This window comes from Vidua chalybeata, chromosome 2 (assembly GCF_026979565.1).
Source record: "Vidua chalybeata isolate OUT-0048 chromosome 2, bVidCha1 merged haplotype, whole genome shotgun sequence".
Taxonomy (NCBI): domain Eukaryota; kingdom Metazoa; phylum Chordata; class Aves; order Passeriformes; family Viduidae; genus Vidua; species Vidua chalybeata.
The window spans coordinates 71,950,132-71,968,842 of NC_071531.1; the positions used below are offsets into that span (position 1 = coordinate 71,950,132).

Below are 18,711 nucleotides of genomic sequence, written 5' to 3' on the forward strand. Positions count from 1 at the left end.
AAAGTTAATGAGGACTATCTAAAAATAATGGATGCCACACTGCCACTTGAGGTTTACATTTGGCCTTCAACCCTAAGGAGAAAATTTCTCTTTTTCCCATTCTTGCTGCAGGAACATCTGCCAGACAGGCCACGAAGGAGTAAGTGTGGGCAGAGCAAACCCCAACCCACTCATATTTATTTCTTGGCTTAAATACTCAAGAGGCACTTATTGAAATCTTTGTTATTCATTCAGCAAACAAAGAGACTCTTCAAATATATTTGACAAACTGTTTCCAGTCACAATAAAAAGTCAGTCTCACAACATTCAACATAAAGGTTTTACTTTACTCAGAGAGAGATGTGGCTTAGGGGATGAAGCATGAAGGTAAACAGAGTGAATGAAGCCAGAAACCACCTACACCAGAAACTCTGGATAATGCCAGAGAGTAGCCTTGCTTTGGTTTCTTCTTATTTGGCTTAATGATTTCTTTCTATAAATCCTGGGGCATCAGGAAAAGAACTTTTCACCAAAGATAGTAGACAACATACATCCAGCATTTCAAACCAAAGTTCCATTAATTTCATCAGCATGTGACTATCATTTCACACTGATGGATGACAATAAAGTCACACCAAACTGAAACTGGAGGAATTGCAGAGTTATAGATACAACAGCACGTGGGACGAGTGACACTCTCCATACAGCATCTTCTCTGTGCTTTGTGTCCCCATCTGAACTGTGAGCATCTGGTTTCAGAATGGCTTAGGACACAAGAGAGATGTGTAGCTACCTTGCTCTGCCACAAGCTATTGTCTCCCACCTGTGAGGGTTAATCCAGTAACCCCTCAAATTAGACTCATACTGTCTTTACATTATTGTACTGAGGAAGCAGATGGCTTACCTTATGCCACCATCACACTCAGCTGTGTGACTGCTCCTGTCAGCTCTATGAGTGAGGCTAAGACCATGCTACCACAGGCTTTATAAGCCAAGCTTTACAAGCATGCTGTTACTTCCAAACATTTAATAACTTTTAAGGATTTTTGTTCTGCAACTCTTGTCTTGACATTTCATCTTGCACATACAGCAAATGTAGTACATCTGGAACTGATTGAGCCTTCTGGTGTGGCACAGATTTGCTCTGCTCCCGTCTCACAGCCATGTTGGAATGTTGAGAGCACGACAGCAAAACAGACATTAAGCTCAGTGCTTAATTTTATGTCCACAGGCAGCACGAGCCCACTCCTGTAGTGGATAATCTCATCTTCAGTCATGGTGTTCTGTGACAGCAATTTACAACAGTGGCAGAACATCTTCCCAGGTGTTAAACTGTTCACCTGTGCAGGAGGTTGGCATTTGGTATTATATAAAATAATTGTGACACCAAGGCTGCTGCCTTGAAATGATCAGTGAATCTTCCATTTCCATAATATGGGACTGTTACAGGTAAAATGATTTTTTATTGACACAGAATAAATACTTACGTGTTAAACCTTCCACAATATGACCATTAGCACAACCAACAGAATAACAGAAAAGACAGTGAGAATCAGAGCAGAATCTTTTGTGATAATAAAGAGAATTTTCCATTACTTCAGCTGTCATCTGGACAGGACTATGTGATAAAAAGCTTCACTGGGAATTCAATATTTAATAAGTCTTCTTTCACAGTTGAGTGAGAAAAAAAAAAAAAAACAAAACACCAAAGCTTTAAGCAGATACATTAATGTCACATATGACTACAGTTTTGCTGCAGCATTTTTCCCAAAACTGGCTGATGCTAACAGAAAACTCCCACTATGTAAGAGACTTTAGAAAATATGACAGATGTCTGGGTCCTTCCAAGGCTTTTGACTACACAATACATTGACATTCTTCTTGCTGCTACTGTCAAATTTACTTAGAAAGAATGAACAGATCAAAAAATTAAAAGGAAATTAGACAGTCCAATACAGCAGAAAGAGGGGCTTTGTTTTCCTGTCAAGAACAGATAATATATTTCCTGAACAAAACCCCTTTCCCACTAGACTTCCTCCACCAGCTTGCTAGACTATTTCTCTGTGCAGCAGTCCGTCAGTCATAAAAAAAAAAAGGTAGGCAGCATCCAGGAGCTTAAATGCACAGATCAAAATAGTGAAAGAGCCATCCCTTGTACTGAATGTAAATCTAACCAAGCTGGACTGCTGAAAGAACAAACTTTCATCAGCAGTATTTACTGCTACAATGTTGTCAGGATCATAATGGTCCTAACTAAGGATAAGAAAACATTTGCTTTGCTAACCTATGGTTCCCAAAACATTTAAATGCAGGTCAGTCCCCAAGGATCCCACTTCACTGTTGCTCCTTAGACTTTCAGCTCATTTTTATGAATTCTCTAGCCTTTAATGGATGCAGTCATAATCCTGCAAAGGAGCTTTGCTTGAACTGGTTGTTGATAAACACACACTGAATCAGAACTATGCAGAAAGCCTACAGGGCAATCTGAGAAACCAAGTCATGGTGTTTGAAAACTAAGTATACTTCAACCACATCTTGAAGACTTACAATTAAATTCCAGTATAATGTACAATATCCATGCACTCCAGCTATTTGAGGCAGGGATGTATGCTGGAGCAGTCTCAGAGTTAATTTATGGGGCTAATCATCATTTTGAATCTCTGCTGCAGAAAACATTCTCCCTGAATCTAAAATTCTCAGTAAACTCTGTGCTCTAAACTAAAAGCACAGAGCTGAGACCCACTACATGATATCATGACTTCCTAGGAACAACTAGCTGGAAAAATGCATGTCTCAGATGTATAAATGTTTTTGTTAGATTTTTGCACATAATTCACTGTGGAGTTGATGTCTTATCTCTAAAGGTGAGTGAATCTTACCAGGAGATGCTATGTCCGATACATTTGTAATGGTTGGGATCTGCACTAGGCCAGGTGCACTAATATAACTAACTGGGTAGTGCATAATGTACTAACAGGTGCACAGGAATGGCAAGAGAGGAGATTTTGAGTCTGAGGCACAAATTACCGATTCATTCTAAATAAAGGATCATTGTTTCTGCTTCCTTTTCTTCAGTGAGCAACACAGCACGGGGTAAGGATACCTCTCCACCTTTTGACTCTTTTTATTTCAATTAGGAAAGATATATTTTGACCTTTTTCCCACCCTGTCCTGGAAGAACACCTTACAGTGACTTCCACAATAACACAGGGCATGTCTATACCACACTGCAGCTGGGATGAGGAGTTTGCTTCTGCAGAAACTCCCTACCAACTGCACTTCAGCTGACATCACAGAGAAGTCTTAGAGAATGTGATTTGGATAAAAACAAACATGAAAATGCGTCTCAGGAATGCACCTATTTTGTTGCAAACAAACATTAAGTCCCCAGCACTAGTGTTAGTGTGAAATAAATAACTATGAAACCTAAAGCATCAAATCTTCTCCAACAATTTTTCTCTAAACAGTTATTCCAACTCAACTGCACTCCTTAATAAACATTGCCACAGAAGCCTACACAGAATGGGTGTTTATAAGACATTCCCAAAGGGAAACAGGGAGGTAGAAGAAGAGAGAGTAGCTTGGAATCAACTCATTGCTTCAAGCTCAGCTAAACCACCTTAGTGCTGAGATGGTTAACTTTGAAGAAAAAAAAAACGCTCTAAGAAAACTGAAATAGGCAACAGATACCTGCAAATATCTACATTTGTTGTCTCAAGGGATTCTAAAGATCATGATTGTTAATGGAATCGGGATTATTTCACTGGGCAAACACATGTTATAATTCTCCTGTGGAAAATTCCTCCACAGGAGCAACTAAAATGAAAAACTTAGTCAACAATCAGTAGGTTAATATACTCATTTTACACAAGTTTAACTTTTCTGAAGTTGAAAAAACATGTGTATTTCCTTACTTGAAGGAAACAGGTCAGGCAAATAAGACTTGTTTGACTGATAGGGGAAAGGGAAGGAAAACCCCTCAATGTATTATTGAATTAAAAAGAAGCAAATTAGTGAATTTGATTGAAACACAGCTAAATATGTAATGCCTTAAACATCTATCTCAAAGAAAAGGTTCTTTTGAAGTTTTTTCCTGCTTTACTTACATGATTTTCTGAAAAAGAATCTAACAGTTTTGGAAAGATTGCTCAGAACAGTTTAAGTAACAAACCAAAATTATCTGCTGGTGTCAACCCCTCCAATGAATGCTCCTATTTTCCTTCCACTGCAGAGAAGGTGTGTTGAATGGCAACTCTATATATTAGGTGATTTGAGTATCACAAGTGTAAAGAGACCTTGAAACTCTGAGTTGTCTTTTGAATATATGCTTCTGTCTTGGCTAGTGAAAAAGAGCTACAGGTAGAAACTAGATACACTAGTATTAAAGATTTTCAGAGTCTTCATGAGGATGGTGTTAGCTTCTCTCAAGGTTGTTAGCTTCTCTCAAGGTACATGCTGTGGGACCTTTGCAGTAGTCAATCTATATTAAAAAGTGACACAGCAAACATTTTATGCCAAGTCAGGAAGCAGCAGTAATCGTGTGCCTTAATTTTTCATCTTAGTGCCCTAATGCAGCTGTTAAACACTGACAAAAGTTTTGTAAAACTATGAAAATATGTGCAGTTATAACATGTCCTTTCCTTATCCACTACAGCTTATTTAAAACCAGGGACAATTTTTGAATATACTTATTCTTTCCAGAGGACATTACCTTAGGCTTGTCTATACTGAGTTTGGTTCCACTCAGTCTGTCTCCATCCACTCTGCTTCTCTAGTCTTGACTAATTTTAGAAAATCTGTCATCATGAAGCTCTTGCATGGCAGTTCTTTTCTTCAGATCCCTAACAAATAAATACAGGTCTCAGCACAGATCTGGAGACGCTCAGTCCTCAGCTTTATGTTTTGGAAAATCAAATATTTCTTTCTGAATCAACTCACTATAATTAACTAAATACTGCTTTTTAGAAAACCCAGAACAACCAACCAACCAACTGCACTATGTAGAACCCCCCCACCTCGCCATGTTTTACTAACTCAGTCATGTAAGACTGCAATCCTTCATGACAAATGCCACAGGCATAGCGTGGTTATGAGCTGCCAGAGTACAGGATTAACTCAATTTACATTACAGTACAGCAATTTCAAACACAGCACCATGAAGTGTAACGACACAGCTAAATATGCTGGCACAGGATCAGTAGGGCTTTCATTACCTTTTGACATGTACTACTACCCCTCTTCAGAACATGGTGTCTCCTTTTGGCAATGCCCCTTTGCCACACATTCCCCAACAAGTGCCACAATCCATGGGTCCAAGTCTGTGGATCTTGTGAGGCCCAAGATCAGGGCAGGCTAACACTGCTCTCCCATCGCTACACGTTCTCAAGGCTCAGTAGTGAAGAGTCCATAAAGATCTATTTAACTCTGTTCTGGCTCTGACCTTAGCACAATTTTCTGAAGAAGCAATTTTGTAAACTTTACAGAAAGTTCTCTGATTCTCAACCCAAGATTTCTTTGATTCAGGATTACATCTCTTCTACACCTTTTTTAAAGCTATTCTAGACTTGATGCTGAACTGAAAATCCTGGAGCTCCCTGCTAAACAGAACAGCAGGTGAAATAGGAGAAGCTGAAGCACATGTCATTTCCCAGTGAAGTACCTTAGACCTGACCAGCAGGATGGCACAAATGGCAGAAGTGAAATTCACTTCACACAAACTACACAGATACAAAAGAAAATTCACACTGAATTTGAAGAAACTAAAGGGAGAAGTTCTCTCTTCATCACCCTGAGCATTTATTTTTAAGTCTCTGGTTTTATTCTGGTTATCCAAGAACATGTTCAATCAGCATATCAAAGCTGAATAACCCCCGATAGGATAAAATGTCCATCTGTAACAACAGCACATACACAGCTAAGTATGTTCTTGAGAGGATTACAAATATTTCTGCTAGATTCTGATCACCTCACCTACACTTCAGCTTCTTGCAGTGGTCAATAGAAAAATCCAAAAACCCACACAGGCAACCTTATAACCTGCTTTTGCACAATTTCTTTGTGAATTGTGATTGCTTCTGTCCTCCCTCTTTAATTATCCAGAAAAGCTTAATGCTGGTCCCACTGGAAATATCTGGCTTCATGCACATTTTTTAATGCAATCACTTTCAACATTCTCCTTGGATCTTCCAGGAAAAAATGTTTTTGTTTCAAACCAAAATGATTAATAATTAATAAATGATTTTGTTACAAATAACAAAATCTCTGTCCCATGATACAAAAGTCCTTGCAACTACTCAGCAGCTTCTATTGAAATCCCACCAGTCTCCTTATTTCTTGATAGGTAGGAGCAGCCAGTTCTTTGGCTTTCTCTGCTCCATCCTCTAAAACCTTTATCAGATGAGACTTGTCTTCCTGGAGTTTCTTGATTTCATTCCTGATAGGTGCAAATTTTTGGATGACCGACTCTGCTACCACCATTTTGTAGTGAGCAGTGTCAAGACCAGTGGCTTGGTGCAGCACCTCTTCGATGCTAAGCCCCGTTACTGCAGCGTGAATGGACACCAGATTGGAGACACCGGGGCGAGTGGCGGGGTCGTAGGTCACCTCCGAGGTAAAGTCAGTCACAGCTTTGCGAAATTTCAGCACTATTTCATCAGGGCTGTCTGCTATGTTAACAGTAGCTAACTTCTGTGGGTCTGACTTGGACATCTTCACTGATGGATCTCTGAGGGATTTTATTTTCTTTGTTGTAGCTTTAAAAAAAAAAAAAGTTATGAGACAATGGTTTCTTATGACAATTGCTAAGAACAATGCGCAGCTATGTGATGAAGATGTTTATCCTTGCTCAGAAATGAATTGTGAGCACAGTCACGTATGCTCTGTTTAGTCCTTGCATCCTTTCTGTCCTTCTAAGAAGACACCTTTCTCCTCTCGTAAACTGAATGAAGCCTGTTCCACCTCTCCCATCCTCACTAAGCAGGAACTTCTGCTGGGGCTACTCCTAATATTTGATGTTGCTTACATGCTGATTTCCTCCCAAATTTCTCCTCCCTTCTATTACTGCACCTTACTGAATGGTTCTGAACAGTGGAGAAGCAGGTTAACTCCAATGGTAAAAAACCCATCAGAATCCCGTAACAGTTAATCTCCTTATTTCAGGAAACTCTTCCACTCAAAATCTCTTGGAAATTCTCCTAAATCTCAGTAAAAACAGTTATTAAAATTCTCTAACTCAACACTGACCAGCTCTGTTAGATGTAAAGCACTGCTCCGATAAGAAAGGCGTGGGTATTGTACAAACTGCTAAGATACATCCATGCACATGAAATAGATTAGTAGCATTAGGAGAATATTGCAAAGTACTTTAACAGCATCAACCCAAACTGCTTCAGTTTTTCACCAAGAAATATCATTCATGGAGTACCTAAAGTATCACTTTTCTACAGAGTACTCATACTAGTTGTTTTTAGACACCTAATACAGCCAATGAAATTACCTGCATACTGCTCATAGATGGCCTATGTACTCAGTGAAAGGATAAGGGTTCTTCCAGCATACAATTCAGATTGCCCCAGAAAGTGCTTTGTTCTGAAATCACCTTTTGGAAGAGTCTCTTCTGCAAATTTGAAAGAGTCCAGGTAATTAAATTGTCTACAGCTAGTGAGTCTGAATAGGGGCCTACCTTTGGCATTAATCTAGGATATTTTGTTGATTTGCATATACTTGTGAACTTAGGAAGGAATGTTTTTTGGAAGCAAAATTAAATGTTTTTTCCCTTTTTTTATTTCAAATTGAGCTTTTTATTTAATGGTAAACAGTCTCACCTGCATCAGAGGCTACACTCAGCTCCTCTTTATAGTGCTTAGTACTCCATTAGAAACTGCAGAGTTTGCAATCACTAATATTCTCAAAACTCCACTCTAGGTCTAACACCACTTTTGTCACTGAAGCTTGAAAACTGAGAAAGGTTGATTACTGCCTGTCTTTTCCAAGGTGAGAGCTCCTTGCCCTTTTGGGGGCGAAGGTCTCTGCTGTGCATTCCTCTACATTACTTACAACAAAGATGCAACGCTTCATCCTTGCCCAATTCTTCACGTTTCTTAGCAAACATGCCATTTGCGCCATCTGACTCCTCCTCACCCCCCGGCCTATGACCTTATAGCTCAAAAATGGCTGAGAAGATTTTCCTTATAAGTCTTCCTGAGTCTAAGATCAAAACCATAAAGTCTTAAGCTCTGTGACAGACACATATTGAAATACTCAAGTATATATTAAACACCCTTAAAAAAAATTGGAGTACTGTACATATAAACCAACAGGCTGTTCAGCATGCTTAAAGTAAACATCTCCCACTTGGACACTGAAGAATTCTGCTTGCTAGAGGTCTCATGCCATGCAAGCATCTCTTGCTTACATGTCTCCTGATTGAGCAACATGGAATAGAGACCCTTCTCTTAAAAGGTCCAGTACTTGAAGAGCAAGGTTGACTGGCAGCAGCAGAGTGCATCTGGCCCCCTGGACTAGAATACCAGACGTCACGTACATTCCTCAACCATGGATTTCTAAAGCCTTATATCTATCTTGGGAGTTCATTTTCACAGCCTCTAGTCTCTTGTTGCCAGTTTTCAGTTTTCCACTCCTTTAATATCAGTTTGCCCCCTTCCCTTGGTCCCAGAAACTATTTCCACAATATTTAAATCCATCTTCAACTTCGAAGTGCAGTTAAGAGAAAAAAAAATAACCAACTCACTTAAAATGGCTTTGGGCAGAGGAAAGAATTCTCCATATTTCTTGTTGAAATGTTGTGCTATATCTTGGGCTAGTTCCAGGTGCAGGACTTGATCTTCTCCAACAGGAACACGTGTTGACCTTTTAATAAAAGACAGATACAGGAAACTCAGCAAAGCTCTCTGGTTCTGCTGAAATGTTACTCAAGACTGTCACAGCTTCTGCCATGACTGAGGGCCAGACTGAGCCAAACACTCAGTCCCAGCTAGATATAGGTGCTGTGGGAACAAGATCCCAAACTGAACATATTCAAGGATGACTCTGCTTTTTGTGCTGAACTGAAGCACATAACCAAGGGCAAAAATAGCCCTTTGTGAAGACATATATGGCAAAGATACCTGTAAGAGCAACTCATTAAACTCAGCTCAAAGGAAGGTTTCTGTAGTATCTCCTTCTGCCTCTTTAGAGATCAAAGAGCACACGCTATAGTGTAAAAAAAAAAGCAAGAAAGATCTGCAAGGCATAAAGTGCAAGCAGCTTGTCATGTCAAGTCTCAGGAAAACGTAACTGTTGTTGAGGAGTTAGTACTGAGGATGTATCAAGGGAAGGAAAGAAGTGAGTGTTCTTCTTCATCACAATTGTATAAATCATGTAGTCCAGTGCCTCTATTGTCACAAGTGTATTAGAGGATTAGAACTGCTGGATTCAAAGGATAATTTGATCTTCTGTATTGAACTCAATGGTTTGAATATGCTTCTGGAGGAAAACAATCTGCATCAGAGGACATGAGGAGGTGAAGAATCCATTACTTCCCCTGGTGATTCTTTCCCACAGTTAATCATACTTGCTAAAAATGTATGATTCTTTTAGATGAGGCAGACTTGAAATCTTGCCAGCTTTTGATTACTCTCCCATCCCCCAGTCGATTTTTTTTCTAAGGCTTACAGGGTATTCAGCTATGAATACTGGACATGTTCCAAAATCAGGAAGTTCACTATGCATCTTTTAAGTTCCCAGAAAATTTCAGATCAACATGGTACTCTTTCCTTCCGATTCTGAATTACTGGGCTGACATCCAGGAATCAATTTGTCTACCTTTATTCCCAACCAGTCAGCAAGGCAACCTAAAAACAGTTGCAGTAGGAATCAATAGAAAATCACAGTGCCCTATAACTGAGAGAAAATTAGTTACCATAATCAATATACTTTAAGCAGGTCAAAAGAAATGTTTCCATATGCCAAAATGGTTCCATATTCACAACGTTTGCCACTAAACAGAAAACATATTATCTCTATAAAAGTCTCTGCATGATACCTTGCCTTTTTCCTTGCTTTTTTTTTTTTAATATTTCTATCCTGATGCTATTTTTACTCCTTTCTGTCATGTATTTACCTTCTGTCCATTTTCCTGTCTCTTTGATCCTTCTGAGCTAGTACTGTTTCTTCCCCTCTTCCAGCTATAAATTCTACTTCATGACTGCTGTTCCCTTCCTGTGTTTCCATTTCTCACTAATTCTTGTTCCTCATATTATTTTGTTTACATTAAAACATTTCTTATTAAAGATTAAGTCAAGTTTCTTCAAAGAGATACTGTTTCTTTTTCAATTCCTTGTTTTGCGCTCTAGTGGACAGCCTGCTGTTAATACAGATAGTAGCCAACAAACCACTGGCTTTGCTAAGGAAAGATGAAACACCAGATCTTATTAGAGATGGAAGAGACAGATATGGTTGAGCTCAATCAAAACAACATGATTTCTGATAAAGTTGTCTAAATTTCATCCTTAAATACTTGACACTCAAATCACTCAAATATTTGACAATCAAATAGGACTCACTTCAAACAAAAGCATTGTAATATTCAAAATAATTCTGACTTTTGCTTGCTTCCTGTTATTTTTACTTAAAATCTAGGTAAATTAGAAATACCATCTCTTGGTCTTCTAACAGTCCTGTTTTCCCTACTATGATCAATTAACATGAAATTTCCCTAGATACATTTTTCTGAATTCACAACTGGTTAATCTTGGTTAGTCTGACCTGACATCCTTGTCCTCAGTTCTATGTTACTTCTCTGTTCCAACCAATACTCACAACTTCCTTCAGAACAATGCCACAAAGTACATACGCTCTGAACATAAAAATAATTTATATATGGTGCACTGTATTTAACATTTACTTACTGAGACAGTTTAAATCATATTATGAAATACAACCAGTCATGACAATGCACTACAAATTCTATTAGCCAGGCTACAGACTTAGGCATGCTGAGTCCCCAGTCCCTCACTAAGGGCTGTTTCCACTGCAGCACTAGCCGAGGCACTACAAGCTGCAGTCAATAAGTGACTCTTTTTCATCAGTATGAACTGGCCTACACAGAATCCCCCATTAATATTTGTATGCTACATACAGACAGTTTAAGTACCTCTACAGTACACTACTTTAAAAAAAGTGTATCAGTGTGAATGTGTCGTATGTATAATTAAACATCAGTCTGTTATAATTCCCTAAGAATTATTCTCACGTGACCAGCTTTTGCTCTTTACAGCCCTGTCAGTAGCTTTCTAACCAGGCTAGATTTCAACCAGCCACTTGAGAGTCTGTCATCCATTTCCAATCTTCTGATCTAATCACACCCAGCTCTCCTGCTCTATAAGTTACCATGTTGACCTGACAAGCATTCATTCCAATGCAGCTGAACAGACATTGCCCATGGGATCACATTCTGCCTCTTACTTGTACAGCAAAATATCTGCTGCTTGAAGCACAGGGTAAGTCAACAAACCAACAGTTCCTTCGCTATTCTGGCTGGCACACTTCATCTGTTTGGAAAAGAAAAGTAGAGAAGAATCACACTTTTGACTAATGGTATCATGGTCTGTGATTTTAATTAATTACAATTCTGAATAATTGAGTAATTTATTATGTAGCTCTACAGAAGACAACATCATGTAAAATCTGAATATATTCTGGTTTATGTCCTATATTTATGAATTTCCCTACACTGTTCTGATACTCTAGTGAGAAGGGAACATAGGATTTATTTTGTTTTCTGTTTGTAACCTTATTAATGGAAATGGTTTCAAATGCAAAACCATCAGGCTGAGTTATTACACTTGTATATTACACATAAATCCTATGTTTTTAAATAGTGTCTTCAAATTTTTGAAACACTTCATAATGGAGATACAAAAAGGTATTAATACCTGTATTAGAGATCAAGACACAGCGATCACACACAGTCACCAGGACAGACAGTGATAGCTGGGAGAACCCAGAACTACAGAGGCAGAGTCCAGTGCTATCTCCATCAGTTCTCACTGCTCCCCACCATCTACCTAATGCATTCAAGTACTCTCCTGCTCCCTGATATGGATCACCTAGATCAAAACAGTGAGGCTACAAACACTAATTCTGTTCTGGCGATGGCATATCTGTGTTTTACTTTTAGCAACAGTTAAATATACTAACCCCCTTGAAATCTGAATTATTTCATTAGGACTGTTCAAATATATTTAGATTTGCCTCATGCTCTCCAACAGATCCTGTATTCTGTCTACATCCCTAAGTGCCTAGGGTTCAGGGAACCTAATTTGCAAAGCCTAGCACCTGTAACACCTATCTGTAGGTCTGGAAAGTCAATCCAGTCGAAGTAGGGTTTAAGAGCTTAACTTTAGAACCTCAGGTTTGAAAAGGTTTGCTTTAATCTATGCCATGCATTAACACTGGTTGCTGTATTTAAGTTTTACTGGTTTTATTTAATTAAGAAGGAAAACAGGAAAAAAGAAAACATCTGGAGGTATTTAAGACTGCTCTGAACTCTGCAAGCCCAAACTACTCTTAAGCTGTTGGGTTTTTTTTTTCCTTTTTCAGATACTTCTCTCTCCTGTCTTTTTCTGCTTACTAAATGTCAAAATAAAATACAAGGAAATTAAATGCAAGAACTCTGTTGATGCAGTCAGGCTGATGCAACATCAAGATTAAGAAGATGAACATTTGACACTCGTAAAGGCAAATATTTAAAATACAATATCACTCAGCACATTTTTAATATTTGTAATTTCTGTACTCCTCTTCAAACACATGCCTCTTTTGAACACTCTTCCATAAAATCTACACAGCAGCCACTCTTTATAGTGGAAAAATAAAAGCTGTTTATGGAACTCCTTAATCAGCAAGGCCCAAGGTTTCCACTTATCTTCCATTACTTTTGCATTATTAAACAAACATTGAAATAACACTGAATGTTCTAGCAAAATCAGTTTAACAACAGTAAACAAACCTCTTTTTTAGCACAGTTTTTCTGCAAATCTCTGCCAAAAACACAATTCTGTAGCTTCCAGCAGGAAACCGTTCACTAAGAGGAACAGACCTAGAGAGATATGTTTTACCCCTTCCACTACAAGACTACAGAATTACTTAAACCTAAAGGATGAACAACCAAGGTAAAGCTGGTACTTCATAGATGACAAGTATTTCCAGGACAACATTTCTACTGAATTCCCAAAAATTTCTTTTAAATTTACCAAACTGTCCATACCTTCCACTGGGGCAAACGTAGCAGACGTGGCACATTAGTTAAGCACCCAAGAATCCAGGCAAGTTCTGCATGCTCAGGAACCTGAAAGTATGAAGTTAGAATCTATTTAAATCTTCTTCTTTTATATGAATATTTTCTCAAAGTAAGTAAGAATAAATTGCATCAAAGATGAGAAAACCATTTATTTATTTATTTCTGTACATTACTTTTGCAGTAAGGTCAAGTGACAAGCTAATGGATCCCGGACTGCCAGGATTGAATACTCTACATTAAAATAGTATAACAAGGTTCTTGATCCTATCCACTCATATTCTAAACAAGAAATAAAATGCTGCAATAGCAGCAAGAAATAAAATGCTGCAATAGCAGAGTTGAGCATGCATGTAAACTCCTTTGCTTGAATACTTGATTCACTCTTCGCAATATTGGCAGGTTTGAATCTTTAAGAGCGTGCTAACTGTCTCAAAGATGTTCAAAACTTCATGCCTGCAACATGATATAACAACCCAGACAGAAGGCAGTAAAAAGTGTTTGTTAACAAGAACTACTAGGATTATTAATTGCAATTCCTTTGTTGCCACATTTTAAATATAGTAATTTCCTAGCTAGCAGTCATTGGACTATTTTGGTCACCAATGTGTAAAAGTATCCAACCTCCAGACTACAGCTCAGTGGTTAGAAATATTTCAGGTTGATTCTTTTCCTTCTTTCTGCCTTTCCCAGAGATTCAGGGTTTTTATTAATTCCCTCATGCTTATTTGACCTGCAATCTTCTGTGCACATGACAAAGTGCAACAAAATACCGGAGTAAAATGAACTTCACGGAAAATACTAAGCACAAGACTCCTATTTCATCTAGAAGGAATCACCATCTGGTTGAAAGTGGTTTCTCATTTCTTTCTTCTAGTCACGGACAGAGAGGAGATGGTGCTCTGTTGCACTTGTGTTGACAAGAACCCTCTTTAAAAGCTATGCAGTCATTGATTCAGCTCTGTCAGATGCTGCTTTCACAGCCAAGACTGCACGTGTTTCACTGGATCAGTGGATTTGACATTACATCATTTACCAAAACACCCAGTGATCTAAACAGCATTTGTTGGGTTGAATACACAGTTCTGGGTCCTACCAAGTTATACTCATTTCCCATGTTCAGACACACAGTCCTTTCCTAAATAAGACTAAAGTGCTGAATATGCTGAAGAAAAAGCCTGATAAAGTGGGGACAAAATACATAGAAGTATACCAAAGGGTAGAGATTTCAGCTGGAATAAAATTCAGTACCAGAGGCTAATGAGTTAGCATCCATCATCCAAATTGCAGTCACTGACTGTATATTGGTGTGTGAATCAGGAGGTTCTAGGCTTAAACCACAAATCATTTGTCAGACTAAATCACAGTTTAAGCTACTGTGTTTTACTTGGCAAGAGGGGCAGGTAATTGCTGCCTTTGATTGGTCATGGTGCATCTGCTCAAATGTTACTCATTTAGCTATTTTAGTATTCCATCACATTGATTGCATAAATCTGATACAAAGAAACTGGAAGACATACACGATGATGTATATGACACCAGTAGAATAAAGGCTCAGTCTACCCTTCCTTTCACTAAGTAATACCCATGGATCACAATCAGGAGAAGCCATTCTCCCAGACAAACTCCATCAGCTTCTTGCTGCAGGTACATTTAAAACTGCAGGCAAATGTCTTCACTGAACACCCAAAACACAAGAATGTAAGGAATAACACTATACTGGATCACGACAAAGGCAATGCAGCCTCGTGCTCTATTTCCAGGAGTAGCACTTGGTGCAAACACATGAACCTACTGCTTCCTGCAGTATCTTCCCCTCACACTTCTCCAGCATCCATAATTGTTGCACTAGGGAATATCAGAAGGTATTATCCCTGGCCCAGTCCTGGTAATGTATCCAGACTCTCCAGGAATGTGTCTATTCCCTTTCTGAACCAGCTAATATTGCCCATTTCACAACCCCATGGAGCAGCAAACTCCAGAGGCTGAAACCTGATGTGTAAAGAATAATTTAGTTGCTAATGTATCCATGTTTGTTTACTGGTTTTGAATACCACCTGTTTCTTATATTGCACATTCTGGTGAACAATTCCACATCCAGCTTATTCAGTGTTTTCCTGATTTTGTAAACTTTGATTGCATATATGCCTCAGCCTTCTCCTCTTCAAACTGAAGCAACCCTGACTTCGTAATTTTTCCTTTTTAAGGCAGCTACCCCATCCCCTGCTGCATTAATTCCTTTCCTTTGTATCATACCTAATTCATTAGTTCATTCTGGAGATGTAGACACTTAAACTTCACCCAGTATTCACAAAATGGGCATACTAAGGTTTTGTATGGTGACAAAATGTCATCTCTGTCTTATTCACAATACCCTTTCTGGTGATGTGGTAACGATGACATATCATTAGCTTTTTTGAAAATTGCTTGTGCTGAGCCAATGATTTCAGAGAACTGCCAATGATGACTCCAGGACTTTCTTTCCTGCACTGTATGAAGAAGGTTTAAAATACTTTTACCCAGATGTTTTAAAGTATTTAAAGCTCTTCTACCCCTTATTTGCCTGCCCACTTTGTTTTATGAGTTCTCTGGAATAGCATTTGGCTACACATAAGGACTTAGCATTGCCCATGAACTTCTGATCATTACCTTCTTCTACAGGTCATGAAGGAAAATGTTGACTAGAACTGCTCCCAGCAAGAATCCCTGAGGAACATGAGACTGCTGACTGTGCCATTCAAAAAAAAAAAAAAAAAAAAAAAAGTGAGCATTACAGCTATGCAGCTTTCAACAGTGAAATGAAAGGAAACAGAGAAGAGACATCTCATATTTGCATAAATCTATAAAATGATTTTCAGTTGATTCCTATTGTGTTAGGTAGTGTTTATTGTGCCATCACAAGGAAAATCTTTGTCAAAGAAGCATTACTTTTCACACAATTTTCATTAAAAAGAGTACAAGTGTTAGAGAGGTGTTCTGCTTGTTTTTTTCATTTATTCATTAAAGGGAGGTTACCCAATAATCCAACTAGGATTTCAAGAAATAAAAGTATAAAGAGCTCCAATTAATTCAGGCTATTCTGTATATACTTTAACCAATAAAGAACTAAGTTTCTTTTGTATTTTAAAATCTGACAACAAAGTACTGTGCAGAGCTATGATGTACTTCAGGATTACCCAATCTTGCAAAAGAGAACAGATAATAATAACCTTAACTCTTTTCCAATGAAGACATAATTTTCGCAGTGTGCCCTCTCCCTCAGATATGTCAGTATAAAAATAATTTAAATGGTAGAAAACCAGAATTACATCTCCAATTAACAAAACTCATAACCAGTGACAGTTCCTGAACTGTATGTCAAACCAAACTCCAACAACGTCACAGTCACTGGTAATTCTGAAAATCAGCTATCTAATCAATTAAATCCTTCAGGTCAACTTCAGCTATTTTTGTGTTTTGAAAAAAATATAATAGTCTGTTTTCAGTATAAACATTATTTTCTTGGGAAAATTTATTGCAGCCTTGCTGAAAATATTTCCAGCAATAACAGTTTTTAAGTGCTCTATTTATTGTTTCCCTTTACAAAGTCAACTATTTCCATTTAAAATTTTCCAAAAAAAATCTTACCCAGATCCATATAGCAATCCCCCCTTTTCCAACAGCCCAAATCCTACCCTTTGCCCTTCTCAGTAAATATAATAAGTTTCTCTCTTTTTTCCTGCTCTGTGCTCTAGCTCATTTTAACAGTTTTCTTTCCTAATCTCATACAAGTCTGTAAATGACATCAGCATTTCTCAAAGGATTAAGATGGTCATCTCCATGCTATTACCAGGGACACATTTCCTCCTTCAATCTCCATAGCATTAAGCATCCCCCACAATCTGGCTTCCTAAGCAGTAATCAAAGAGTTATTTCCAGAGCAAACTACTTACATTACTTCCCTGTGGCCTGACAAGGCCAAGGCTGCATACCCAGATTCCTCTAATTTTTTTTTAAAGCACATGTATCTAACAGAGGTGCAAATGATAATGAGCAGTTATCTAAAAGGCACAAACACTTCTGTTTCTTCACCTGAGCACCCTGCTACTCCCTTTTTAAAGACAAATAGCTTCTTAATTATTTATTTGTGCAGCCATTTGAATTTATTAAACTCAGGTCACAATTTACATTTGGATCATCTCTGGAGCTTTATATGCTGAAGTACAATCTCAGAGCTTCTTCTGTAGATCTATTTTTTGTCCTTGATCCAAGCTATTCCTTACCAAATTATTGTTGATATTCCCTTGCCACAGCCAATGATATATACATTGCTACATAGCTACTTTTATTCCAAATAATTCTACATTACTTTTTACAATGAAACATGCAGCTGAGGAAGATGGCAAGCCGTGAGATTCAAGAACAGTGGGAGAAGCATGAATACTGGAAACAGATTTGAAAGCAGGCAAATCAGCAACACTGGGCCTCAGCTCTCTGAGGTTATAATACAAAGTTGTGTGTTGGCAGCTGAAGTGGCTTTCTGCAAAAAGAGATGCAGTGTTTTATTTTCAAGATGGACTTCCTCAAGTTGCAACCTATAGCCCTTCTCTGTAAGGCACTGCCAATTTGCTGCATATCTATCATGTGGAAACAGCTTTCCCTCAGCAGAGTAACCTCATTAAGGACTACATTTTAAAGGGGCAGTAAATTTAAAAGATTTAATTTTGACAGAGTAGAGTACAAATAGTCTCAGGAGGTAATTTGGATAGCTGGATTTCTTTAAGTGTACTAAAAGAAATTGGAACAGAGAAGGAAAAGAGTCCTACATTCAAAAAGAAATTAAACCTTTTTTTAAGACTTTTGTCTCTTCTAGAAGTACCAGTAAGAGCTTCTGCAAAATTCAAGAGGCCCTTTCTAAAAGCGAATGATGCTCACATTTTTCTTGAATAAGAGGTAAGGTTTTATTAATGCGTAAGGTTGCAGGTAATACGTTCAAGATACTTAGCAATGTGTCTCTATATTACACAGCTAAAGACAAAGAAGACCATAAACAAGACAAAAAAATACACTACTCTTGAATCAAATGTACACAGTGCAGGTACTCTTATGACAGAAAATTTGCCACAGTATCCCAAATTCCTGTTCAAAGAAATAATTGATTGGGTAGAATAAATTTATGGTTACAAAGGCAATCATCAGATTTAAAGAACATGTTAAGCAACATATTGAATTGAGGGGTGATTATTAGTTATTGTCAGTAAATGTGTCAATATCTACAGTTTTCACCTTTACCTCGGAACAATTTAGTCACATATTCTTATTTATATTTGGCTAAAACATACAGAAATAAGATCTGTCTCTCCTTTTTGAAGAACCTGACCAAGAATATTCCTACTGGAATCAAGCTTTACTGGTTATAAACCCCAATAGACCACAGTAATTTGGCCATAGCATCC

General features: G+C 38.0%; 1 protein-coding gene across 1 annotated transcript in view; it reads right to left on the reverse strand.

Annotated features, from left to right (window-relative positions):
• Positions 1-6,047: 6,047 nt before the first annotated feature.
• WARS2 (tryptophanyl tRNA synthetase 2, mitochondrial) overlaps positions 6,048-18,711 on the reverse strand; it is a 38,396-nt gene continuing 25,732 nt past the window's right edge. The window contains 4 exon segments of the mRNA XM_053936468.1: positions 6,048-6,731; positions 8,729-8,847; positions 11,443-11,528; positions 13,247-13,327. Coding sequence (XP_053792443.1) covers positions 6,283-6,731; positions 8,729-8,847; positions 11,443-11,528; positions 13,247-13,327 — 735 coding nt within the window. The 3' untranslated portion in view covers positions 6,048-6,282.